The 26,330-nt window shown below is 54.5% G+C and overlaps 9 protein-coding genes across 9 annotated transcripts; 5 read left to right on the forward strand and 4 right to left on the reverse strand.

Annotated features, from left to right (window-relative positions):
* Window positions 1-625: 625 nt before the first annotated feature.
* GGS23DRAFT_616647 (uncharacterized protein) lies at window positions 626-1,422 on the forward strand (the record flags this gene model as incomplete). The annotated part of the gene is made up of 1 exon (XM_051520799.1): window positions 626-1,422. A coding segment is annotated over one exon (759 nt), but the record flags the coding sequence as incomplete, so codon positions are not given.
* Window positions 1,423-1,857: 435 nt separating this feature from the next.
* Window positions 1,858-5,131, reverse strand: GGS23DRAFT_616651 (uncharacterized protein; the record flags this gene model as incomplete). Its single annotated transcript, XM_051520800.1, has 2 exons — window positions 4,375-5,131; window positions 1,858-4,301 (listed from the first exon to the last, which is right to left on the reverse strand). The coding sequence occupies exons 1-2, from the start codon at window positions 4,595-4,597 to the stop codon at window positions 1,858-1,860; spliced, it is 2,667 nt and encodes an 888-aa protein (XP_051367780.1). The 5' UTR covers window positions 4,598-5,131.
* Window positions 5,132-7,208: 2,077 nt separating this feature from the next.
* GGS23DRAFT_587605 (uncharacterized protein) lies at window positions 7,209-8,712 on the reverse strand. The gene has a single exon (XM_051517494.1). It carries the CDS (start codon window positions 8,487-8,489, stop codon window positions 7,326-7,328), a length of 1,164 nt encoding a protein of 387 aa, XP_051367781.1. The 5' UTR covers window positions 8,490-8,712; the 3' UTR covers window positions 7,209-7,325.
* An 851-nt stretch (window positions 8,713-9,563) lies between these two features.
* On the reverse strand, window positions 9,564-11,333 carry GGS23DRAFT_343927 (Mu homology domain-containing protein). The gene is made up of 4 exons (XM_051513073.1): window positions 11,203-11,333; window positions 11,011-11,139; window positions 9,862-10,956; window positions 9,564-9,807 (listed from the first exon to the last, which is right to left on the reverse strand). Exons 1-4 carry the CDS (start codon window positions 11,239-11,241, stop codon window positions 9,727-9,729), a joined length of 1,344 nt encoding a protein of 447 aa, XP_051367782.1. The 5' UTR covers window positions 11,242-11,333; the 3' UTR covers window positions 9,564-9,726.
* Window positions 11,334-15,548: 4,215 nt separating this feature from the next.
* GGS23DRAFT_344037 (transcription factor Opi1-domain-containing protein) lies at window positions 15,549-17,963 on the forward strand. Its single transcript, XM_051513074.1, has 2 exons — window positions 15,549-16,259; window positions 16,361-17,963. The coding sequence occupies exons 1-2, from the start codon at window positions 15,638-15,640 to the stop codon at window positions 17,617-17,619; spliced, it is 1,881 nt and encodes a 626-aa protein (XP_051367783.1). The 5' UTR covers window positions 15,549-15,637; the 3' UTR covers window positions 17,620-17,963.
* Window positions 17,964-18,748: 785 nt separating this feature from the next.
* Window positions 18,749-19,240, forward strand: GGS23DRAFT_600814 (uncharacterized protein; the record flags this gene model as incomplete). The annotated part of the gene is made up of 1 exon (XM_051519123.1): window positions 18,749-19,240. The coding sequence occupies one exon, from the start codon at window positions 18,749-18,751 to the stop codon at window positions 19,238-19,240; it is 492 nt and encodes a 163-aa protein (XP_051367784.1).
* Window positions 19,241-19,502: 262 nt separating this feature from the next.
* GGS23DRAFT_344233 (acyl-CoA N-acyltransferase) lies at window positions 19,503-20,688 on the reverse strand. Its single transcript, XM_051513075.1, has 4 exons — window positions 20,467-20,688; window positions 20,413-20,417; window positions 19,607-20,302; window positions 19,503-19,537 (listed from the first exon to the last, which is right to left on the reverse strand). Exon 3 carries the CDS (start codon window positions 20,295-20,297, stop codon window positions 19,668-19,670), a length of 630 nt encoding a protein of 209 aa, XP_051367785.1. The 5' UTR covers window positions 20,298-20,302; window positions 20,413-20,417; window positions 20,467-20,688; the 3' UTR covers window positions 19,503-19,537; window positions 19,607-19,667.
* Window positions 20,689-21,727: 1,039 nt separating this feature from the next.
* On the forward strand, window positions 21,728-23,748 carry GGS23DRAFT_607806 (FAD-binding domain-containing protein; the record flags this gene model as incomplete). Its single annotated transcript, XM_051520108.1, has 5 exons — window positions 21,728-21,952; window positions 22,031-22,119; window positions 22,173-22,578; window positions 22,630-23,523; window positions 23,575-23,748. The coding sequence occupies 5 exons, from the start codon at window positions 21,728-21,730 to the stop codon at window positions 23,746-23,748; spliced, it is 1,788 nt and encodes a 595-aa protein (XP_051367786.1).
* A 998-nt stretch (window positions 23,749-24,746) lies between these two features.
* GGS23DRAFT_607807 (Gtr1/RagA G protein conserved region-domain-containing protein) lies at window positions 24,747-26,059 on the forward strand (the record flags this gene model as incomplete). Its single annotated transcript, XM_051520109.1, has 4 exons — window positions 24,747-24,919; window positions 25,028-25,724; window positions 25,836-25,991; window positions 26,036-26,059. The coding sequence occupies 4 exons, from the start codon at window positions 24,747-24,749 to the stop codon at window positions 26,057-26,059; spliced, it is 1,050 nt and encodes a 349-aa protein (XP_051367787.1).
* Between the last annotated feature and the right edge of the window lie 271 nt (window positions 26,060-26,330).

The raw sequence follows: 26,330 nt of genomic DNA on the forward strand, positions 1-26,330 counted from the left end.
TATTACCTAGCTACCAACCATAGACATGAACCCCACGGGCGGGCGCCGGCGATGCAGCCTGTTGCGGCCGGCCAACCATGCACGCCGGGCTTGGGTACACACGACTTCGAGTTCTGCTATCTCTCGCCGGCATACTCGTAGACTCGTCGAATGAGCGAAGAGAGCATATCGTGAAGGAAACTAACCCGCCAGCAACGCCATCTCTGAGGCAATGTTTTAGTTAAGACAAATGTGAGAACTGACCCATCAGGCGAAGGCCGCCTTACGGCGAGTGTAGCACAAGAAAAACGATGAACACTGAGACAAAGAAGAGGTCGGCGGCCTCGCCGGCGCTACGATTGCTGCCGGCGCCATCGCGAGCGGACGAGTGATAAAGCCCGCACACTCTACGCTGTGACCAAACACGTCTATTGTCCTGGGCGGTCTGTAGGAACAATGCCATTGCCCGCCCAGCTTAATATCGAGTACATCTAGCCGTGCCCCCCTTTTCAAACCGACGAATTGCTGCTCCCAGGAATATCACGGCCTCCAGTCACGGCTTCGAATCGCGAGTTGCCCTCGGTCCGCGTTGCCTAGATCGGCTGAGAGCATATTGTTATATTACCTACATTGATAAACACCCTTGAACAACAAGCAAACACACACACGCACACACCCGCTGAGACGCATCTACGCATACCTACATACATACGTACGCGTACGCACGCATATTCACACATATTACGCACACATACATACACGCACCCACACATATACACGCACACACGCCACACACGCCATCCAACCCCCTCCCCCCCCTTGGCCAAGATGCCGGTCTATCTCACGCGCCAAGTGTTCGAGTGCCTGGACTCAGTGTACTGCAAGGTGTGGGCGGTGGGGTCCGGGGACAACACGATCGTGGTGGAGACGCAGCAGGTGCCGTCGCGGTGTCCGGCGTGCGCGCTGCTGGTCGACTTCCCGGCGTCGGGCACGATCCGGGCGACGGGCACGGCGCGCCTCATCGGCGACGTCCTGCCGCCGCGCCAGATGCGCCGCCTCACCCGCTGCGTCGACCAGCTCAGCACCGTCAAGCGCCAGTGCATCGCCGCCGGCGTCTGGGGCCGCTCCCGCACCGACGAGCTCCGCCTCACCCGCCGCCTCGACAAGCTCATGGCCGGCATCGCCGGCGAGTGGACGCTCGCTAGGATGCGCGTCCTGCTCCTCGCCCTCGTCCGCTTCCCTGACAAGGTGCCACCCCAGGCCTCCAAGATCATACGTTCCATCTGAGTACCTAGAGTGTGTCATATTATTATACCTATGTAGAAGACGGGATCAACGGTGGCTGTCGGTTGTGGAGGCGGAACCCGTTAATGTAGGTAGTAGGTTATTAAATAATAGTAGGTGAGTTAGCATAACGATTTGATTTGACCACGAACTAAACCTAGCGAGACCATGGGGTAGACAGACCATGGGTATTCCCTCTATCGAATGTCTGCCAGCTTTCTCATACACGTAACCCGCCCAACTCGCAGGTTGTCTTCTGTAATAGCAAAAAAAAGTTCCCAGTTGTCAATTGACCCAGACCACATTCGTGGCAGAAGAACTGAAAGTAGTACATGAATTTCATTGCAATCCCTTCCCCCAGTCCCCACCAGTCCAGCCTGAAGCCGTTTGCTTTCGCCGTAGAGAACTTGCCAAGGTGATTCAAAACTCATTTCGAGATATTTCCGATACCCTTTTGCCCTAATTACGTCTTCCAAACTAGTAATGCTCCAACTAGTATGATCGAACCTTTGGGTCCAACCGAGTGAAAGAGAAATAAATATAGAGGTAGAGTACATGCCGAGTATTAAGCCCTAAGAGGCGGCCGGGGTCTAGTCAAGCCACATCGCCATAGAGCATCCGTTTGCAGACCTCGAGGCGACTGCTGGCCTCCTGGAGAAGCTCGGAAGGAGACTCGAGCGCGAGAGTACTTATGACGTCAAGCAGGTTGGGCAATCCGTCTTGGAGATTCGACGGCGTCGTAGCCTCGAGCTCGGGAAGCTTCGTGACCTTGTTGAGATAGTCAACAATCCCCGCCGTGTTACCTTGGATTTGTCGTGCAAACGGCCGGAGCGTACTGCATTCCTCCCTCGGTTGCGTAAATGAGCGCACAAAAGACCAGATACTCAGGGTCGCATAATACATGATCCATGGCCGATGGGGGTCGGGGTCCCCCCGGCAAGAGTATTGTATGCCGTAGGCATCAATGGGGTTGTTTGGGAACCCCGCCCCTCTGTTCTGGCGAGTATCGACCAGGATCCGGTGGAGGAGCTGGAAAGCGTGGAAGATGGCGTGGCGGGTCGTCGGCTGCGACGACCAGACCGATATCCTCGATACGACGTTGGCGTAATCCCGCGTGGAAACCTTGCGGCCAAGCAAACGTTTTGCGCCGGAGTAGACCTGGCAGTCAACGATGTCAATGTATAAGCTAATATGAGCAAGATGATACAGAACAGACGCGCTCTGGACAAGTCCATTTGAGTGAGCTTGTGGCGTAGTGCCGTCCGATTCAAGATCGGTTGAACCGATTGCGCCGTCAAAACTAGTCTTCCAATCATCAAACGCCTTGAGCAGCATACCACACCACTTGTCTCGCGTGTCCGACGGATTAGATCCCAGCTCCAGCCACTTTAGGTGGGTTTCACGATGCCTGAGGTGCCAGCCGACGCTGAGGAGACCACACATGATGATCATGCGACCAAAAGCATGGGTTTGCACTTCCTGTCCGTGAATGGCGCGCTTCAGCCCGTCTAGGAACGAGACGGGTTTGACGCCGTACAATCTGAAATTGGAGTCGTGATGACGGACAGTCTCGGGACTCGACGCAGACCACAGCGACTCGTCGCACGGCAGGGGTAGGCGGATCTCATGAGGGGCCATGTCGGCCGCGTGCCCGAACATGGCGGCGTGGATGACGTCCATCATGAATGCGGCGAAGACGACTCTGTGCATCGACTCGGTCCGCGCCCATTTCACCCACCATGTTCTCGCGTCCGACGTGGCGGGGTGCTCGGCGCCGTTCTGCTCGTCAGAGGGGGAATCAGCGCCTGCACCTCCAATTAGGGGGCTACCTCGTCTAAGTAGAGTTAGTGTCACCGAATGGTAAACGTGTGCCCTCTCGTGCAGGTTCCTCGACGAGAACATCTTTTCGTAAAACTCGACTAGGAGCAGGGCCTGGGCGACCCAAAGATCCACTGGAGGTGAAGCTTCATCAGCAGTCAAAATTTCGAAGCGGAGATTCGTGATGACGAGATCGGAGAATGCCTTGTACTCGTGCAGGCCCCCCGTCGTCTCGCGATTGTGGATCTGGGCGGCGCCCAGGGCAATCATGGCCATGAGGAGAAGGAGGGAGCATTGAGCGGGAGAAAAGGTAGGCTGGTGAACGATGGGTAGGCGTGGGGACACGTAGTCCCAGTAGTGGCGCAGGCAATCCCGCAGGAACTCTAGGCTCAAGCCGGGAATGTCGTCGCTCGTCTCGTGCATGAGGCTGGCGAGCTTCTGGTCGAACCTGTTCCGCTTTCGGTAGAATAGCTGTACACGGCGTATGACGTCTTGACGGCGATACTCGGAGATGAGCTCGTCGGGAGAATCAGGGTGTCGTGGAGGAGTGAGATCCAGCTGGGACCGGCTGGCAAGCGATTCGTGGTCATAATGAATGTTGTTATTAAAGGGAGACTCGAGACCACCCTCAAGAAAGGGAAGGCCGGTGTAATTGAAGTCTCTGTAGGATTGCTGGGGATCAAAGAGCCAGACACCGAAATTTTCACGGATCTCAAACTCGTTAGCATCAGCGGACACAGGGACGCCGGTATACGGCACAAAGGTGGAATGGCCCTGCATAGGTGGCTGCTCACGGCTGTAGAAGTTGGGCTTCGGGCGCACCATGTTGACGCCGTCCATCGAAGGCGTCCACGGGATGCTCGAAGCGAGGGGCCTAGGCTGGGTATGCGCTATGGGAGGCGGCAGAGGCAACGGGTGAGGCTGGATGGGTTCGTCAGACGTCAACAGGATATCCGCGTTGCGGGGAGCGCTCGCCGGCCGGTGGGAGAAGGGGGCTACTGGGCGGGGCGGCGGCCTAGCGGGGTTCGCGACGGTGGGAGACGACGTGAGGGGGGTAGCCTGCGGCGTCGTCTCCTTGGCCGAAACGCTGAAGCTGCTGGCGCGGTTCCTCGGAACATAGGACGAAGAATGTCTCTTCTTGTGCCGGGCCAGCAAGTCATGCCTGACAAAGGTCTGGTTGCAGCCCGCGGTATCGCAGGCGTAGATGGTCTTGGGATCATCTTGGAGGCGAAACGGGTCAGCTCGAGAGCGTGGCATCGGGGCAATTCGCACGAGGAAAGAGAGAAGACGTACGGTTTAACTGGTGCCTCTGCAAGTGCTCGGCCCTCGAGTAGACCTTGTCGCAGCCCGGCCAGCGGCACATGAACCTCCTAGGCGCGCCCTTGCGACTGGCGCGCTTGTAGGTGGTAGTAGTCGGAGCGGCAGGGCCGCCAGCAGCTTTCCCATTCGCATTCTCGCTACCACTGCCGGCACTGCCGCCTCCTCTAACCGGTGATTGCTGCTGCTGGGAGGCCATCTACTCGCGACATCGCTCGGGCATTTCAGAAAAGACAGGTGACTTGCATATGCGCTGGGCCGTGGGCGCGGTTCGACGGGAGCAAGAGACCAGGAGCGGACGGGGGGGGGGGGCAAGAGACCAGGAGCGGATGGGAGGGGAGGTGATGGGGGTGCAAGGCGGGTTTTCAATGGCGACGATGGGATTGACTGATCGGTCGATGATGGACTGGATCGTCCTCGTGGACGGGGACGGGATGGGGATCGAGGGGGGTCGATGGGGGGAGCGTGAGGCGGCGGCGAAAAGGAGCGGTGGACTGGCGTGACAAAAAGCAAAACCAGCTGGCCCGCTCGTGTGCAACGCACGTCTGTACGTCCGTAGGGAATGTGGCCGTTGTCTGCGACTGACCGGCGCCGTCTCGCAAGACTCTGCTGCAGGCTGCTCGACACGGCTGAGGCGGGCAGGACGGCGAAGGATAGCGGCCCAAGATGGCTTGGGATGGCTGGATCACGAACGGGGGATGGAGAAGCGGGCTGAGATGGGGAAAGGATATTAGGGAAACAGTTAGCCCAGATTTACCCACCCTTAAACGCGGGGGCTTTTTTCGGGGCTTCCCACGCCGCCCTGCCCATTGGCTCTTCCCCTGGCCCCCTCCCCCCTCCCCTCCTAGCCGTCTCGCACCTCTCTCTTAGCGTGGGGGGGGGGGAACGGGACGTCCACAGATCGACGTACCCATGTACTGTACATACCTCCTATACGCCCGCACCTTAGGTTAGGTACCTCCTCTGCGCCCGTTCCCTTCCCTCAAGGTGTCGGGACATGCCCACGCTAAACACCGGAATAGGCACCCCGCCATAGGTACACCTTGCTTACGTCCACTCCCCAAGGTACCTATCCTAGCCTTAGGTACAGTAAACACCCCTCCCTGTGGCTGGCTTTCTTGCGGTGTGGCTCCCGGGTGCCCCCTCTTAGTGCCAGCCTCGCCACCGTGGGAATTATCCGGGGTAAAACACCGCCTAAGAGAACTAAGAGAACGTGGGGGCCTCCCTTGTCCCTTTTGCGACTAGACCTCCTCGACTGTGTCTTTGTCAGCAACTCGCATTGTCTTCGGGTACACTGTTACCTGTTCTTTCTTTCATTGTTGTGTGGTTCGGGAAATACTACAAAGTATCAGAGGCCAATAGATGCTTTAAGAAATAGGGCTGCCCTATAATATTAGGTATATTAGAGAAATATGTATGCTACACTTCTCATAGGTATAGCTTCGTAAAGGAAATGCAGTTACAAGATCAAACAACGACCTTCAAGTTGCCGCAACCGTACAAAGCACTTCTACTGATGTCGTCTTTGAGTTAAAACAGTGGAACAGGCTGTGTAGCTATTCTTTGAGCTTTAATAGAGCATCCTCTTAGTTATTATTCTCTGTGCACCTCTTCTTTATTATTTACCTAAGCCAAAGACCATAAACCCATTTCCTAGTCTTATAATGAATTGCGGTGCCCTAGAATCGCAAAAAATGAAATCGAATGCTGCCAGACTACCTCAACTTAACCACACCTATGGATGCACTTCGAAACTTGATAACCTGGTCGTATGGGCAAATAATTTCATTATCCCAGCCCACTGCATTTGTTATCAAACATGCAAAACTATTATTTCAGAATTGGGGCGCCTTAGGGGTCGCTCAGGAAAGCAAGTTGGCACCCGTGCAGGACATGGACGACAAGGAGAGACTGGTTCGTTTTCGGCGCGAATCCCGCAATCAACCGATGGCTTTTGTTTCGATCAACGTTCAACCAAGGTGTCCAGATCGAGGTGGAATTACGGACATTGGGGTATCCACGTGGTGCACAACCATCCACGACGGAGAGGAAATGGATTCTCACTGCTGGAAACTCCAAGATGATATGTTTCCGGACGCTCCATCCCTCCCCGATACCTTTGCCTTTGGGGAGACTAAATTAATTGTTCCTTCCCAGGTGGCCGGGATGCTCGATGATATTTTGCAGCCATTAATGACTGGATGTCGGACCACCATCATTATCGGCCACGGAATCAACCACACAATGGCCCTCCTCAAGAACTACTGGAATCCGGCAGGCTCTATAGCGTTTCTCGATACTCGGAAAATATGGCAAAGCCAGCATTTTCAATTAAATGAAGTTTCTCTTGAAGAGGCTTTGGAAAGAACGGCGCAGATACCATATGAAAGACATTTACTTCGGAATGCTGGCAACGATGCTCGGTTTATACTATGTCTGTTACAAGCGCAAGGTGAGTTGATGGCGGAGAACAAGGAAAATTAATGACAAGGAAATTGATGGCTCCCTGCCCTAAAGTGCCATACACTTATTCCTATATAAATTTTTATGCTGCGAGTTTATATACGCCTCGTCGATTAATCATAAGTAGTTAAACCTCATGAGGCCTGATAATATTATTACATATTCATGGTTGACAATTTTCCATCGTGGGGGAAATGCACGGTTAATATATAACATCATATCGGACTTACCCTTTTTTCTGATAAAACTTTGTGGCATAACAGCCTCACACTGATCTCTTAGGTATTGCTCTCATGTAACAGAGAATTCAACATAGAGACTTGCAACTATCCTACACGATGTGTTGTGTCGTATAAGTAACACGTAGTGTTTGATAAGAGTGAAGCTAGTGAACCTATCGCAGTACAGAGAAGTTCCCGGTGTTCAGTATGCGGCACTGGAGACGTAGGTAAAGCGACACTGAATTAGGCAATGGCAAACTTTCTGCTGCTCTGGAAAATAACGCTGACTATCAGCACAGGTTTCTGAAATGCATCCTTGAGAGCAGAACTCTCTACAATGACTACCGGGTCCATTTCTACCCCCGAAGCCGGGCCTAATGAGCCCCCATATACATCGTATATCCCTTTGTGGAGTGAGTGCATAGCAGCTACGCTATTACAACATTGATTAGACTGAGTATGCCCATGTGTTTCGAAAAGGCAATTCCATTGTACCTGACGAGCCATTTCGCTGCAGACCTGTAGCTCAGGATCTGGGATGACTGTGTATAACCATGCATGGGGCCAAAAGTATTCATTCCAGAAGACCGAGAATATCAAAGAACGGCCGTCGCAGGATATCAATTGGTGTGACATTGTAGATGCGCCTGGATGTTTCAATGGGACAATTGAAAAATGGCCCAGTGGGGATACTTCTTTCATGGTATGTCCATACTGCGACAACTTCCCTGCGGCGACAGTAACAAGGACACTCGAAATTGAATCGTTCCAATTTCCTCCCAAATTTTGTGGAAGGCTGTGGGTGGGCCCTTCTATGGAAGGTTGAGGTGATTTAAGACTTAAAAATAGATCAGTTGGTGTTGGATTCCCTAAAGTTGCGTATGACTTTCCCATAAATATCTTGGATGATGGATGATGCACCCTGGAATAAGTGTCGTATGTTATACGGCACAGATGAATCCAGATCCGAAAGCGCCTGTGTAGCTTAACACCGTTTGGGAACTCTGTATGAGGAACTTCCCGGTACAGCTCCTTGGAGCAATTCAAGCCAACTAAAACCATCCCGGAGACGTGAGTCTCAATGAGAGCGAGTTGTATTGATATACCTAAATTAGTAACGGAATAGGCACGTCTCTGCATATCCCTGTTTCGAACTATTGAGCCGGCAAAGCGAAACTCATTGGGGGAGTGCGCTAGGGCACTCGTGGCGGAGTTAGCTGTAGGATGTAACAAGTCCCACGCAAGGAGACTCTGGTCATTGGAAACCAAGACAATTTCTTGCTGAAGTCTAGTGAATGCCTTCATTCCCTCGCCATATACTAACGGCATATTGATATCAAAGATCCCGAGAAGGCAATACGCAATATCTTCCTCGCGGCTAGTCTTACGATCAGCTGCCCAGGACATCCGCTGAGCAATCGAATAGCTCCGGATAGGCTTACGAGCTTCCAGGACCTCGATATGTATCCTGGTAATCTCGGAGATCGTCCGCGCCAACTCCTTGCGGTCACCCAGGACTCCCCAGGCGGCGTCGAAGAAGACGACGCGCGCGGGAGCCAGCAGCTCCTGCAGCGTCCAGCCGCGAGTGAACCAACGGCTCGTGGCGAACGCGTGCTCAGCGCCGGCCGCGACGTCGGCGAGGTAGGCGTAGCACACAGTGGCGTTGCGGTACCAGGCGAACATGCTGTTGATGGCCTCGCCGAGCTCAGATGAGCTGCGCTTGTCGATGCAGTTCGTATCGCACCAGAGGTACGCGTGGCCGTCGGCGCGTGCGCACGCGCACGCGCCCAGGATCTTGGCGTAGCCTGTCTTGCGCCGCACCGCCGCGCCCGCCGCGTCCGCGCGCGCCGCGCGTGCCCACTCCTGGAACGTCACTTCCTCGTTGCCGTGCCACGTGTGCGATAGGATCGCGTACGGCGGCGTCGGGGTCGCGCCGAAGAAATCCTCGAGCCTCAGCGTCTGGACGTTGATGAGGCGCATGGTGGCAGCTAAGGGAGGATGTAAAGGGGTGGGAAGATGGACAAGAGGTGGATGATGGTGGTGATAGTAGCCGTGATAGAGCTGGTAGTTCGTCGATCGGAGGCGACGAGACTTGCTGAGAGGTGCGGCGAGACTGGAGAATAGAGAGAGATGAGCTTTACGCCGGGGGAGCGAACTTAGTTTATAGCGTTGCCTTTCTCGAGGAGAATGGTGACCGATATGATCGCTCACCTGACCGGTTCCAGCTGCAATAGAACTAAAACGTAGTAGATCATAGAGCTGAATAGACTGCCGCCGTCCCTTGCTGCGGAGGTGGAAAGTACGGTAAGTTCCTACCATGGTTGGTTGCGAAAACCTCCAAGTATGTCGTTAGTGATCATCACTTATAAGGTAGATGAGTACGTTCCGGGACCATCCCAGCTCTGAGAAATGCCTTCAATGACACACTATAACAGATGATAAGTGATCATGGACGTTACGAATTATAGAGAAAAGGGGGAGGTTGGCGAGGTGGAGTTTGGAAGACTTCGTCTCATTCATATCCTCTTCGGAATGCCCGCGTTGTCACCATCAGTTGTGACATATCACCTCTAGCTGAAGCCTTTTTTTCTAGACCTGTCGGAAGCAATATTCTCATCATACATTATAGGTGGACAGTGACCTTTCATACGACATCCGGCAGTCTCACCGCAATATCCCCGGATTGTGTGATATATCTGACCCAAGGCAGGGATGGGTATTGCAACTACAGGTACACAGTTAATACGGATGAGAACGGGGTCGGCGGTGGGCGACGTACCTTAGGTTCCGTGATCTTGAGGTATCGCACTTGGATGCCACTCGTCGTGAAGTAGGGAATCTCGAATTTCACCTGAATCGGCCGCTTGGCTCCCTTACCGGCGCTAACACCACCCATGCTTCCACCAAATCCGCCGGTCATGCCACCTCCGTGCTCGTCGTCGCCTCTCACGCTAGGAAGTCCCAGCTCAGCCCGCATGAGGAATTCTTTACCGCCGCCGAACTGCTTGATCTTCCATACGATCGCGCTCTGCTCAGGAGCGTAGTGGACGGCACCGATATTGGTCCGAAACCGCGGCGAGTCGGCGTCGTCGGGCACCGGTACGATGATCTCGACGTTATTCGCTGTACTTCTCCTCTTGAACTGCGCCTTGGCCTTCAGCATATACTCGATCCGCGACCCCGAGTGGCTTTCGACCACGCATTCCACCCATATCAGTGGCTTGACTTGGGTGTTCAGCCGGTAGCTCATCAGCTCAAATTCGCCATCTGGCGGGATGAAAGAGATAGTCCGGTCGTTTTCGAAGCGCGAAAGCCGAACGCACTGGTGGAACTTGACGTCCTCCATCTCGATAGCCTTGCCTCGCGTTGTCCTCCCCGTCGTCTCGAACATGACCTTGTCGTTCAAGCCAAGCCGTAGTTCTGGCATGCCGGATAGATAGCATTTCATCTTGATGGCCCCGAGGATCTCCGATCTTAGCACGTTTCCGTTGGCCGACACTAACAAGTTCAAGCTTTCGACCACGTCCAAAAATACTTCGTTCTTTCGGTACCTTATACCCTCGGAGCGCCACGAGACGGCGTTCGTAACTGCGATGGGTGGGCGGGCCTGCACCTCCAGCTTGTGCGACTCCTGGGTGATGTATTCCTGTAAAATCTTGGACTCGGTCGTCTGCGGGTAACCGAAATCCATCATCTCGTCTAGGAGCTCGTATATAACGACGAAGTTATCGCGAATCGACTCCTCCTCCAGCGCTTTGAAGTACTCGGTAAAGACTTCGACGACCTTGTGCAGGAAAAGTAGGATCTCGGCGGCATTGGTATTCCGCTTTGTTAAGGCAAGCAGGTAGAGGTTGTTGTGTCGTATGTAGAGGTACTGAGGCTAGCAGTCAGCGTTGGCACCGGGGGCGGCGACATCCCGGATACGCACGTTTATGCCCTCATGCGAGAAGCACGGCGGGACAGCAGAGGACTCTTCTTCGGCTTCGCTGAGGAGGATGGGGAATTTCTCGACGGCAGACATGGGAATATCGCCTCGATAGTTTCGAGCGAGGAGGGTCTACAGCAGCGGCTGGTTAGCAGAGGTGTCGCCGCAGGGAGGGCCGTACAGAGATGGCCGTACCTTGCCCTTCAGGTCGAGAAAGAATACTGCTGATGCCATGGCGTCGAATATGGAATATGACGATCGATGGGGGAGACGCGGATGGGAGTCAAGGTCGCTTGGCACTTGGGCCAGACAGCAGCAAGTCGCAGTGATGCTCCGTCATGCGACTTGGTGCCGGTAAGTAGGCTGCGACTTGGTGCCGGTAAGTAGGCGGGAGGGTCTTTAGTGGTGGTGGAGGCGGATGCTAGGTATACGGCGCGTACATTCGACGGTACCGGGTGGTTTAATCGCAAGTGTGCGTGGCTCCTACGCAGCAGGGGATGGTATTCATGGACAAGGCCGTACGCGAAGTCTCCCTTCTCGACCCTTGGCTTGTAGTCGGTCGTACCAGAGGTTTTGCTAAATGGGTTATCAGCCACATACATGGATAGCCACAGCCACAGTCGGCCCTACTACCAGGCACGCAAGGTACGAAAGGCGCCTAAAATCTCGACTGGAATTTCCCGTGGTCACATGACGACATCCCACCCCCAATTCATATTTTTGGCAACATAAAAGTTCGTCTGTTCTTTTTTTTCTTTCTTTCGCTTCCTTCCTCTCCTTCAACGCGTCCAATAGACAGTGCAACTCATTATTATTTACCACACAACTGGTGCCGGCATACTCTGTCGGTTTCCCGTCGTGCCGTTGATGTAGTCTGCGATTTCGAGGCGCGGAGAAGGATTCAATCTAGAATATGGTGCCATAAGAGCTGCCCGAGCATTATCTGCCGTGCTGGTAGCATACTGTTGCTTGGGCAGCGTCAGAGGGACCAGACATTTCATCTTCTTATCCTCCTTCCCCTCGTTTTCTCGGCCCATTGTTATCTATTCGCATTCCCGAGGATGGATAACATACGGCTCTGTTGCGAAGAGAGAGCTTCATGTTTCACCATCACATACTAAAAAAAGAAAGAAACGAAAAAGTTTTCAGCCGAGGTGTGGTAGGGCAATTCTTCGTGTGTCCTCACCAGGCTGTTCTCTCAGTGTCGTTATGGTGAGCGTGCAATTGGGTCACGACAAAATATCACATGTGTGGTCAGGTCGAGGCCCAATCATGCTCTAGCTAATCCAGCTAGACTAGACCTGCTTATCGGGCTCGGCGACGAGTTCGAATCCTGATAAATACGGGCGTCTTTTTGGGAGCCTAGTGCCAATGCAGGATACATGCCTCGACGTGCCGCGGCAGATGCTTGGTCTCCTCGTGTTTTCCAGAAGCTTTCGAGGAGAGGGAGTCTTGGATTGGCTTGCTTGTGCTCTACACTTATCTCCACTTAGTCGGCAACTCTCTTCAGCACCTCGCACATATAGGTGCCATACACGTACGTACATTACTCCGAGTATACCTTCGTATGATGTGTGCAAACCCCGAGGAAACTCTAGTGACGGCTTCGGGTGGGACTCTTACGTATGTGCGAAGATAGCATGGCGCACCCTAGTGTGCAGCAGGCGTTGGACACGGGGAGGTATTCCTCCTGCGATAGGGTAGATCGGGTTGAGTTTTACAACTCGTTGGAGGGGAGAAAATGCGTAGGGCGTATGATGCCAACCCAGAGCTGCCAACCAACCCTGCTAGGATGGGACGGCGTGAAGAGTTGGCAGGTCAGAAAAGGGTTGGGAACAAAGGGAGAGGGAGAGAGAGATCTGACGGTCGATGCCCGGCTGTGACGGAAGGGAGACCAGATGGCTTTGGACCCCAAAAATGCTGACGGGAGGGAGAAGGGAGGAGGGATGGCCATCAAAGGGATTCGATCGCGTCCAGACGACGGCAATCATATGTTAGGTAGATGTACATGGTATGTTGTCATACAGTGCCGGCAGGCGAAGCGGCAGGGAGCGTATGCACTGTTCCATGGGAGCAGTTAGCGACCCAAGGCGATACCTACGTGTATAATACAGGTACCTAATGTTGTAGTTGCATGTGATCATCCGGGGCCAGCCTAGGGTGATTGACACGTGCTTGTACCTCCCTTGCGCCAGGGCCGGCCGTCGGTACTGGGCTTCCTAGCGTCGCCCAATCTCGCGCCGGTCGTGGCTCCATCTGCTACGTATGGGTATTTATCCAGATGGCGCGGGCTACGGATAGGATCGCGTTGACAAGTCGGGCGTCATATGACACCAGAGGGTGTTGTAGCCGTAACGTATTAGGCATGTCCCTCTCGCACCGGTCTCCCCGCGGTAGGGCAGCTCACCGGTCGGCCATAGGTGGGTGGTGGGCAGTTTTCCGGGACGGCGAAAGAAGGGCCCGTGACGATGGGTAGGAGGGGAGGAGGGGAGGTTACCTATTCCAGCGGTTGCAATGGCGACGGGCAACGCTTAACCCTCCCTCATATAGACATAGAGGTATATATATAGATATAGATATACCTATATGTGTGTGTATTTATCTACCCACCTGCGCTCGCACCCGTAGGCCTGCCTACCTACCTCTGTATATGCCCCAAGCAAATGGGAGAGGTCCCTGGCACGCATATCCTCCGAAAACCTGAAATCGCCGCCGTTGGTACCTCCCTTCCTGCCATGTAACACACAGAGCTACCCGGATAAGGCAAATGGCTCGTGCCGGTGTCTCGTAAGGCGGACCTCGTTCCTCTCCCCGGTCGTCCCTTTTCACATGGCTGCTGGCAGCCGACTCTGGCGCGGAGGTACCTGAGGTGGTTACGGTACAGTACGAGACACTGTACGCATATACTGCCTGTATACTGCCTGTATACTGCCTGGAGGTACCAGATCTCTTAGGTAGGGTGACAGGTACCTTAGGTACCCGTATGTGGGGCCCCCTCCTTTCCCCCCCTCCCGGACTCTCCCTGGCCAATTGGCGCCGCTGCCCAGCCCCAGATTGGCTGGTGGCCGCGCGAGGCGTCGTGTACCTTTTTGCCGTGCCTCACCCCCCTTCTCCAAGTGATGGTAGCGGCGCTGCAGTCCCAAGACCACCGCCTGACCACCTGTGCAGGCGAACATGCCACTGTAGCAGCGCCTCGCTGTCTGAAGCCGCAGCCACCCCCAGAACACCTACCCAGCACCCATTCCATCGAGCAGGCTAGCAGAGAGCTCTGCTGATAAGCAGCAGCCTGCCTCTCCGCGGCCAGGTACCTAGAACACTCCCAAGGCTTACAGGCGTATCACCTCTTTTTTCCCGCGCCCGAGGTACCTCGCGATGCTGTTGGGGATCGTATCTTAACACCGGCCGGGATCCCTTCTCTTATGCCTCTTCTTGCCCCCCTCCCCATTCCCGTCCCATCCCACCTCTTTTTTGCACGCATTCTCATTCTTCATCTCCCTTGTCTGCTCCCTCCCCCCTCTCTCACTTTTTTTTTCATTAATTTTTTAACTACTCTCCCGGGCTCGCGAGATATCCGATGCCGATAGACACGCTCTGGCAACCCGCCCATCCACCCACCCATCGCATAGGTACACGGTCGGTCCACCACCGCGGTTCGATTTCCTCACCATCCCCATCCCATGCCTAGGCCCTGCCCACCTATCTCTCCAGTCTCCACCGGGGCGACAAGAGGCGTTGAAGACCTGCATCTGCATATTACATAACTACCTGCCGGTTCCCCATATAGCACGGGTGGTGCTGATGGTCTCAGTTCCATTCCCACATGTGTTACATCACTTCCTTACAAAAATCCAAATCCACAGGGTCCCTGTCTCCATGTCTCTGACATCGCTCCCCGTCTAGCCCGTACATACTTACATATCATCCATACCTAGATCGTCAACGCCTACCTACCTAGGCATCTAATCTACCTATTCACTACCGCTTCTTGTCTCTACCACACCTCCTGTCTCCCGTTGTCTCTCTCTTTCTCTTTTTTTTTTTCTCTCTCGTTGTACGTCTCCCGTCGCTTCGCACGCCGAAATCTGGTGAGGCCGACCTCATCTCACCTGTTGTTACCTGACGGGTCATCTCTCTCCTACCACTATTACTTCGATCATTACTGCTACTGCTATTATTACCTACTATTTGCTCCTCCTTGCATCCTCTCGCTTTTTAAACCACACGCCGTATCGTATTATATTGATTTTTATGCGATTCTGTCTGTTCAACCTCGTATTAGACTTTGGAAGGGTAATCCGGTAATTCGACACAACAGTCAAATCGTTACATGAATTTCTCAATCTTCGCCTAACCAAGTCGACCACTACCGACGGCCTTCGCCTCGTTTCTTTCTCTCTCTCTTCACCGCAGTAATCGCCGCCTCTCGTTCGCCCATTCATGCATACGCGCATACACGCATACGTACTACGTTCGTGATACCAGAGGTCTCTTAGATTTGAACCCGTCGCCGGGGCGCAAATGATCGCTGTTTGTCATTTTTGCGACCCATCGCCAGTCAGTGCCCCTTGAACAGGAGCCACTTATTCGTGCTTGGAAGCGATACAGATATACAGCCACGAGCACACACGCGATGGAGCACCGGAATCACATGTCTCTTCCCCCGCTGTCTCACGATCATAAGCATGGTCTCCTAGATTCCCAACACATCTCTCCATCCTCCGATCCGACAACTTCCATATTTGACCGATTCGACCGATCCTTCAAACTCCCGCTATACCCTCCACCATCCTATGCGCAATCTCACGATACGACGCCCTTTCGGTTCTCCGACGGCCCCAAGGCTGAGCTTGCACCTATTAAGTCTATGAATACCCACAATAATAGCCACGACGATACCAACCAGGAACCCAATAGCAACACCCTGCCCTCTCTATCCACCTTGACAGGTCCACCCGCTCCTCCTCCTCGATACCCGCCGCCTTACCCTCCCGATCCTGTATACTCTCCCCCGGCACCGTCTCCTCTCAGTCACTGGCCAAGTCTCAACCCGCTCACCGCGTACTACACCCCGAGCCATGCGCAGAATGCCGAGCCACCGATGCGGATGGACATAGATACGATCAGCAACAGCGGGAACAGCGGCGCGGGCGCCCCGTCGCCCGATCGATTCCCGGATGGGAGAGCGAGCAGCGTCAGCTTGGACGACCCGGACGTGCGAATGGCCGCCGAGGCCCTCGGCGATCTGAGAGCAGGTTAGTCGTCACTACCGCCGGCAGCCACGTTGCTACTTGTCACAAATCGTGAATTCTCTACCGCACATGCATCGCCGCTAATGATTAGTCTCTTCCGGCAGATTTTGTATCTTCTCCGACGAACAAGAGCACCACAGTCCCGAGGTCGCCGCGCTCCCAGGCGAACGGATCCCATCCAGAGCCGCTCATCTCGCTACTCACCACTTCGCACCCTCTACTGGCCACCACCATCGAGGGCGCCACCTCCGCCTATGTCAGCTCCAAGAACTACTCGCCCAGATTCAAATCGGGCGCCGAATACGTGGAGGGCTACGTGATCCCCATTGCGAACACGGTGGGTTCCGTCGGCCGTGTGACCGGCGTAGAGGGTGGCGTCCGATGGTTCTTAGGGGGTGGGAGAAGGCACAAGCCTCAAGGCTCAGACGTCGAAGCTGCCGACTCGGGTTCCAACAAGCGTAGAAGGGTCAATGGGACTGGCACCTTCAGGGAGACCACTCCAGAGCCTGGATCCGGCATGGAGACGCCGAGGGCCTCCTTGGACGGCTCACAGAGCCGCCGACTCTCAGTTGCGAGCACCGTAGACACCCTGCCAGCGTACGACGAACTCCGATCCCCACCCTATGCAGAGCAATTCGTACCGCCCGAGACGCGTCCGAGCAATGCGGCGTGGCAGTCGCGTCTCATCATGTCGACCTCGGGGCTGAGTATCGCCATGAGTGAGGAGAGCCTGCGGAGTCTCAAGTACTGCTTAAGCTGGCTCCGGTGGGCCAACGTTCGTATCGGAAATGTCATCAATTCCCTAAAGTCTACGATGGAAAAGTATGAGCGGAGCGATCCTAACCGAACGGACGGCGATCACCCGATGCAGGGTACGTCGTCGTCGACGGAGGAATTCGCGGATAGGAGCCAACTCGCCGCTAAGATCGCCGAACTCAAGATGGATGTCCTGAAAACACTTCAGGATGTCATCAACACGGTCAGCAGGTATGCGGGCGGTGCTCTACCGGACAATGCGCGGGAGCTGGTCCGGCGGCATCTAACGAGCCTGCCTCAGCGGTTCCGAGTAGCAAGCATGGTCGGCGAAGGCCAGCCACCTGAGGCTCACCACACCGAGGCCAGTAGGGCGGATTATCGGGAGATGTGCGAGAAGGAGACTCGCGAGAGTGCCCAGCGAGTCCTAGTTCTCGCTAAGGAGGGCCTCGATATGATGTCTCAGGTGTCTGGAGTCCTCGACGGCACCATTATCAGTGCCGAAGAGTGGTGTGACCGGCTTGGTAGGCGGAAACGGGAGCAGCGGGAGAGTTTGCTCGGAGCGCCCCACATTCCCCCGACCCCCCTGGATGAAGTGAAGATTGGGTGAATGATGTCGAGAAAGTGGTTCGGAAAACAAGACCAAAAAAAGCCAGTTACTCAAAAGTTGGCGGCTATTACAAAACGGGTAGGGGGTGATCTTGGTGGTACTGGAGGGAGAGGCAGGGGGCGAGATACAGCGTAAAAAGGGAGGCGGTCTTGGCAATCTCCGACGGAGCGATTGCCTTACACTCAGCTCACTTCGCTGCTGACGACAACGGTCTACCACGACCTACAAAATCTTTTTCTATTTACTCTCGCGACTCTTGCTAGATATGCGGCTTATACCCATATAGTGGATATTCGGAGCGCATCTGTCTCGAGTGTAACGATACTACGTGTTACCCCTTTGCAGAGCGTATGTTTCTCTTCCATTAGGTGACGCTGGTTCAGGCGATTTGGCTCAGGCCTTGGGTGATGTTCTACCACGGACGGGGCACCTGGAGTTCGTTAGTTTGTGTTTCCGTACTTCGTGGGGGTAAACACAGTTAAGGGAGCGTGCCAAATATACCTGAGCGGCTTCACCAAACTGGATAGATTACAGTCCTATCTGGTGGTCTTTTTGACCCCTATGTGCAGTCCCTTGGCTCGCGTTTTTCTGTCAATACTCTCCCTATACAAATGGCCAGCCTATCAATTATTCTTGTGTATTCTTTCCTTTGGACAACATTTCCATCCATGACCAGGCTAGACCAGCAATGTTTATAGCCTTGGAGTTGCTACCACTTTTGTGCCAAAATCTCGAAATGTTGCGTTACTTCTGTATACTAGACACCCTCATATTCCATCCAGCCTCGTCCGCCCTCCGTCTATTTGCCGCGAGTCTGAGTGAACGCTGTTGTCGGCTGTGTGACGACAAGGCGGGTAAGAAGAGTATAGAAACGAACAAAGGGGCAGTTTTCGCCTCGGGAACAACCATCAGTGAAGGCTCCGTAGTTAGCAGTCGAGCCAGACACCTTGTACAAAGCACTAGAACCGTCACCAAGGCGCTGTCTTTAAGGTCCGACGACCCTTATAAAATCTAACGGTATGCCTAACTCTTTGAACGACTTGCCCCCTTACCGGGGGGCGAGCTGCTTCGGAGAAACTACTTTTAGGTACATCTCACGGCGCAGCTCTCTGTCCCCTCACGAGCCACAATGCCTTTGTCCAATTCGCAACCCAGCGGCGCCGCCCTGGACGAGGAGGAGCGGATCCGGCGGCTGCGCCGGATGCTGGGCGGCTCGGACGGGCGCCCGGCAGAGCCGCCACGGCAGCGGGACGAGGACCGGATCGCGCGGCGGCGGGGGCAGGTGTGGGAGGAGCAGCCGGGGATCCGGGGCACGCTGTCGGTGACGCTGCGGCCGCACTCGGAGGTGCGCGGGGCCAACGACGAGGACATACCGTTCCGGCTGCTGCTGCTGCGGCTGGCGGCGCGCGCGCGCGGCGGCGCCGTCGCCGATGCGGACCAAGTCGACCTCGCGTCGAGGGTGTACACCCAGCTCAAGCTCGAAGGGTCGCCGATGATCCACATGAGCGAGGCGGAGATCCGCAGCCCGCTCCCGAAGGCGTGGCACGAGCAACTCTATCGGGTGGCGCACGAGCAGTACAGGCAGTGGTGTATTGCTAGGGGGATTCAGGAAGGGTGGTGAACAGGTACATCTGTATTCTACGAAGCCCCGATTCTAGTCTTCGTCTGGTAGGTAAGCCTCTCGATGAAGGGCGCCGAGTGATTACAGCGATTTAGGCCTGTCTCTAGGGCTAAGGTGTAGGGGAGGTTGCGAGGAGGACTGTTTATACTTGTTTATACGATGTTGAAAATATAACTAATACCCCATTGCACTCGAAGTAAAGAAAATGTAGGTTAATTTAGCCCAATTCGTGGTTAGACCTTACGTTTCCAACCTGGGGAATGTTGTCCCCTGAAAAGGGATATATACCGTGCTGCCCTAGGCATCGGTTACTCATATCCATGTTACTATCCAGCTGGGTTCGAGACAGGTAGATGGAAGTCATACCGCCTTTGCGTTCCACTCGCTCGCGACATCATTGGTTGCATCCCGCGATATGTAGACATGCTCATGCCGGGGAGTCCTTAGCCTTCCGGAGCATAAACCGTTCCACGTATGGCTCAGCAGCGCCGATGTCCACCTCGACCTTCTCAACGATCTCGAACCCGTACTTCGCATAAAGATGGAACCCGAACGGGCTCGCAGCCAGGAATCCTTCGACTCCATCCTCATCGGCCTTGCTCACGCCCCATTCCACAAGCCGCCTGCCTACCCCCCTCCCCTGGTACTCCTTGCGGACGCCCAGAATTTCTAGGTACCAATGGGGGCGCTCCCCCATTATCTCGTCGTGCTTGGTCTTAACCATCCCGAAGAAGAGTTCAGCGAAGACTACATCACCACCCTCCGGCCAGCTTGGAATCGGCGGTGGAGGGGAAGACGCGGCCGTGACCGGCTCGCGCCATTTGCCGAACGCGATGATCCTCTCCGGGGTCGCAGAAGCCGGATCGGTTACGACGAAGTAGTGCCCTTGGGGATCTTGTATATCGCCTTGAACAGACTCGGACCAGAATGCCTCTGTGGATTCCGAGCGTGGCATTAATACACGGTGGGTGACGGGGTGTCTGTCAAATGCGTCGTAGAAGGCGTCCGTGATAGCCGGTGTGTCCGATAAGACGGCCTTCCGCAGCTGGAACGACATATCAGCTGGCCGTCAGACACCAGTATGGTGTCTTGGTATTACTATGGGGCAATGGTCGAAAGGCGTCGGAGGGGGAGCAGCCTGGCAATAATAACACGGCACACGACCAACACACCTAGGCTGAATTCATTAATCTCTCGACGTAGCTATATTAGATTGGGTGCGGCACCAACAATGATTGCGTATGATTAGCCCCGAACTAAATACCCACAAAGAAAGTGGACTATGGGCGTCTGATTTGTTCCGAAATGCAAGTATCTAGATAAGAGTTGAGGTGGCGTTGTCTTGGACTTCGAAGACATTGTCAGAAATCCGCAGAAGTCACCCCTTTTAAACAAGCAGCTCTGGTGGCATCATAAAATGTAGGCAGCAGTCGCTCGACTGAACCCCGGCGTGAGTCATGAGGTATGGAGTCGCACCGACATGTCAAGGCCTGGCTCTATCAACTATCGCGATTCCTACCCCGGCACGTGGAATATATCCGGGGGTGAGCTGAGGGGGAGGCAAGACGGGAGGGATGTGGGACGAACGGCTGCCGGGTAAGCCATTCCCGATGCTAACCCGTGATCTGATTATAGATGTAACTGGGCATTAAAGATATTGGCAAGTAAATCATGGCCTCATTACATCGACGACGCTGCTCCGGGATAAGTAGCCCTTATCCTTTCCGTGGCTAGCGACGCCGTAGGATTCTTCTGGGTATATCTAGTTGCCAAGAACCCCGCAGCGCAGTCCGGGAGGATTGAACAACAGGCATCCCCATCTGCCCCTGGCTGACGCGGAGAGTACAGGCACATTTCTGTAGACTGCAGAGACGCCGATCCGAGGGTTGGGCGCTTAACTCGCCTTTGCGCGCTCGCTAATGACTTTCATTGGTCCTCTTAGACTATGCGAGGTTGACGAGTTAATCTTCCGCTTAATCGCGGTGCAACCATCATGGCGCCTTGAAGAAGGAGAAACCCCCCATATATTGCTACTATCAAGACAGAACCCTTTATGGTAAACGAATATTGTTTCCGTCCAGCCTTTATACTGTAGAGCTAATATAGCTAATCGTGCCACCGCCGCCCGGCCGGTCTAGCCACTCGACTGATTCATAACGGAGGAAATATCCGAGCAACAGGGCTAGTGGGATGACAGCCCTTAAGAAAACGCATCTATGAAAACGGCACTTGTTCTAGCCGTACCGGGAATTTAGTGGTGGACAGATATCCTGCGATGCCCGTCCCTAGGCGTGCCCAGGGAATCGCTGCTGAGACTACTCGGTGGGGTTAGATGCATCTGTATCTCGCGGAAGCGGAGGTTCTGTGAACAGCCAAAGGTCCGGTACGGGATCACCTTGAAATAGACGCCAACCCTCGGGTTGGGCTATGGGAACCTTCGACTATTCTCTCGATCAGTATCACCATCCCTTAGACGCGTGAGTGATCATGGCTCGACTCTGGCTCCTGGGGTACAACTTTCTGAACCTCCTTAGTAGTGTCTCCTCGACACCGCCACCTCTTGTTGAGCGCATATGGAACGGTACCCAGTACGGTTGCAAATGCTATCTGGGAGATGACTGTTGGCCGAATGATAGCTCTTGGACGGAGTTGAATTCCACGATCGACGGAAACCTTCAAGTGAACATCCCTCCAGGGGCATCCTGTTACAATGTAAGTCTCCAGAAAGATTTTCTTTCTTGCGTTTTCGTGGGAAACGAGCCGATAGACGCTGACCTTAGCGAGTCGTAGACATTTCAAGGCCCGTTGGGTTCTGTGCCGACCTACAATGCCGCTAGTTGTCTGAACGCGACAACTAGGTTTTACGATGAATCGTGGACGTGAGTGGTGCCCATCCGTGGCTTCAAGACGGGAGCTAATGCTTGATGTAAAGGGTCCAACAGCCTGCGGCGGCGTTGTGGACGTACTTTACAAACGACACTTGTCGGCCGACGAGGAATCCTCGTGATAGTTGCACCATTGGGTACTATGGCGTATATGTGATCCGAGCCCAGTCTAGGGATCATATCAAGGCAGGAGTCGATTTCGCTAGGGAGCACAATCTGCGGCTCGTCATCCGTAATACCGGGCACGATTTCATCGGACGCAGCACCGGATGGGGCTCGTTGGTAATAAACACGCACAGCTTCCAAAATATCGAGTTTGCCACCACGTATGGCGGCCCTGGAGGCTACACAGGAGGCGCCGTGACCATAGGGGCGGGGGTTCAGGCTCGCACGCTGCTCACGCGAGCCCACGACCAGAGTCCACCGGTCACGGTAGTGACAGGGGAGTGCCCCGTGAGTGGAATTCCCGGAACGGGGGAGACTGGAATCTAACGCGTTGCGCAGACGGTCGGGGTGGCTGGCGGACTCGTCCAAGGTGGTGGCCATGGTCCCCTGACGCCGCTATACGGGTTGGTTGCGGATAATGCCCTGTCATTTGATGTCGTTACAGCCGACGGCGAATATCTGACCGCGAACTCGGAAGAGAATCCTGACCTTTTTTGGGCTTTGAAGGGAGGTGGACCGTCAGCATTCGCTGTCGTTCTTTCTGTCACCTTTAAAACGTTCCCAGAGCAAAAGGCGACGGGTGTTCTCCTGGACATCAACTCGTCCCATACTAGGAGCGCAGAGGTGTTCTGGGACGGCGTCAAGTCGTTCCATAAGTACTCAAATAGGTTTGTCGCTGCTGGTCTGTATGCCTACTTTGAGTTGATGGCACTACGCCTGCACGTAGCACCGATTGTAGGCGTCGGGAAGACACCCGCAGAGTTGCAAAGCATCCTCCAGCCGATGCTCGACGAATTCAAATCAAAAGCCATTCCCCACAGCATAGTTATCAAGGAGTTCGACACGCTGTTCGACCTGTACACCGAGATGTTCGAAGACGAGTCTGCCGGCACCTCGGCCCTCACAGGAGGATGGATGTTCAGCCATCAAGACGTCGAAGAGAATAATGACGGCATCATCGAGGCTTTCAAGACCGTAGTGTCGCCGCGAGGAAACTTGGCAAACCAGGGATTCCTCATCGGCCACCTCTGGGATGCCGGTCTGAACATGCCGGTCTCGAACAGTGCCACCCACCCCAGGTTTAGAAACTCGACCGACTTTGCCATTGTCGCGCTACCCGTTCCCTTCGGCGCCACTCTGGCTCAGAAAGAAGATCTCCAAAACGTGCTCACGAATATCCAGGATGCGGCGATGAAGAAGGCCGGCACCAATGGATGCGCCTACGCGAATGAGGTACGTAGGACGCGCGGTCGCATGCAAGTCTTGGACGCTGACAGCAAGTAGGGCGACCCGTACCAGCCCGATTGGCAAGATCACTTCTGGGGCTCCGAATATCCAAAGTTACTCGAGATTCGCAAGAAGTGGGATCCTAACGGGGTCTTCTACGCGGTGGCCACACCCGGGACTGAAGATTGGGAAGTGATCGAATACGGCACGAGGTTGTGCCGTAAACGTTAAATCACCCACTTCCACCAGGGGACAACCCGATCTCGCGTCTCTCGTCTAAGACACCATGGCGTCAATGGAACTCGAGTCACCTGATGGCGCGTATTTCCCAGTGATTATTCGGGCAGGATACACATGATGTTATGATACTCCGCCTATGCTATACGTTGCGGAGAAATATCCTCACGCTCTTCTGTCCACCGATCGTTAGCGTCGCCGTCGTCGTCGTGATGCCGCAAGTTGTGTGTAGGAATGTAAACAGTCGAGGATACCCTGCGGTCTTGTTCCTGTAGGCCGGGCCAGATATATAAGTGCCTAAGGTAGGTATAGAGAGTGCGAGATTGGATTGGGTCGTGGGCTTAGGATATTCGGTAGGTATTTTTATTATTAAGTCAGATGCTGAAGAGAGGTTTGCGTAGCGTTAGGAGGCCGGATGATTGACTGTCCAAGATGGCAATGAATTGAGTAAGTACACTGGCCTGGCTAGGTACATACCGAGGCCTAAGAAGGCATTTAGACGGGATATGCAACTACTGCCGGAAATGATGAGTCACGTGATTAATCAACATGCGACGCCAACAGGTCGACCCAATTCCTCCCATCCTTGCCAGTCCTCGGACTCTCCCGGTCTAGCCTCGAATTCCTTCTCCGAAGCTCACCCCACCATCTGAACCCCTCCCCCCTAACCGCGACGGCCATCACTAATAGTAATAAGGAGCCTGCGTCGGGTGGATGCGGATGGCATCTTATCCAATTGCGACATAGAAAGCCGCAAGAGGAATACAATCGAGTGTTCAATTATTGGGACCCAACCCTTGTGATAGCGGTCCATCCATCCTTATCGCCGTCGTCTCTACCTATCCTCGAGGCCGAGAGATCATGCTGAAGCCCAGCTGAGCTCACCTCCCAACGTCGCGTCGAGACCACGACGGACCTTGGCAGCATATCGCCTCTCCGCACGGAACAGGAACGCCACCCCACCGCATCGGCCTGCTGTCGATAGCTGCAACATGGCAGACCTCGAGGCGTCGACGCCCAGCCTGGGCACAGTGAGCGACGTTCGGAGCGAGGTGAAGAAACCTAAGAAAAAGAAAGTTCTGCTCATGGGCAAGAGTGGCTCTGGAAAGTCTAGCATGAGAAGCATCATATTTAGCAATTACCTTGCGAGGGATACCCGACGTCTGTGAGTCCCGGCCATCCACCCATCCATCCATCCATCCATCCGTTCCTTCACGATCGACAGCGAGCATGTCAGGCTGACCCGACCTCCTTGGGGATTGCCTATACAAAGCGGTGCTACCATTGATGTGGACCTCTCCCATGTCAAGTTCCTCGGGAATCTAACCTTGAACCTGTGGGACTGCGGTGGCCAGGAGGCATTCATGGAAAACTATCTCTCTCAGCAGCGCGTCCACGTCTTCTCCAACGTCGGCGTCCTGATATACGTCTTTGATATAGAATCCAGAGATGTCGATCGTGATATGGCCACCTACGTGGGAGTTATCTCCGCTTTGACACAGTTTTCTCCGACCGCCAAGATCTACGTGCTTATCCACAAGATGGACTTGATTACTCCGCACGCCCGCGAGGCTGTCTTCGTCGACCGCGTGCGGCTGGTGCGTCAGAAGACGTCCGAGTTTATCCACGGCGCCGGATACCAGGGCGACTTGGACCTCACACCCTTTGCGACCTCGATATGGGACCAATCCCTGTACAAGGCGTGGGCGGGCATCATTCACGACCTTGTCCCCAATCTTTCCGTCATCGAGTCGCAGCTAGGCTCATTGGGCGTGTTGATCGAGGCCGAGGAGTTGCTCCTGTTTGAGCGGACCAGCTTTCTCGTCGTGTCGAATTGGACCTCAGAGGAGGGCCAGAATAACCCAACGGGAGATCGGCAAGAGCGCATTTCCAACATCCTTAAACACTTCAAGCAGAGCATCAGCCGATTCACCGGCACTCCTCGTAATGCTGAGCAGTTCACCCTGATGGTATGTATACTTTCTGGTTAGTTGTCGCGAAGGAGTGGAAGGGAATCGTCGACGAACTATGATGAAGGCCTCGCTGCACAATCGCCAATAGCTGCTAACGGCTACCTTCAGGAACACAAGGCCGGTGCCAGGTTCTCCATGTTCGTTTGCAAGTTCACCACCAACACGTACCTGATGGTCATACTACCACCTGGGGAGGCGAGGTTTAATTCGGCAAAGCTGAATTGCCAGATCGCCAGTGAGAGCTTCAAATTTTTGGATGGCCCTGTAATTGTCGCGGGACCTAGCTATAATTTCAATACGTGACCAAGCCTAGCAGCCGAACGAGCCGGTGAACATCCGAGAAAGAATAACACGAAGCCTTATATCCCCGGCGTTAATCTTCCACGATTTCGATATAGCTCTCTCCCAGCGTAGAACCGGCTGGGGGCGTCCTTGCTACCTCACTAGAAGTTCGATCTCTGAAGGCATTCCTCCGAAACGCGAACATGGCTCATCTCATCATCCAGGTTGGCGGAAGTCGGGAAGCAGTTTCGGGCGGGGAGGCGTCTAGTGTAGCCCGGGACTTTGCTGCTCTGCGGGCTTTGCTCGAGCCCCCGGTCTAGT

Source organism: Durotheca rogersii, assembly GCF_024521655.1.
Source record: "Durotheca rogersii strain YMJ 92031201 chromosome Unknown GGS23scaffold_38, whole genome shotgun sequence".
NCBI lineage: Eukaryota > Fungi > Ascomycota > Sordariomycetes > Xylariales > Xylariaceae > Durotheca > Durotheca rogersii.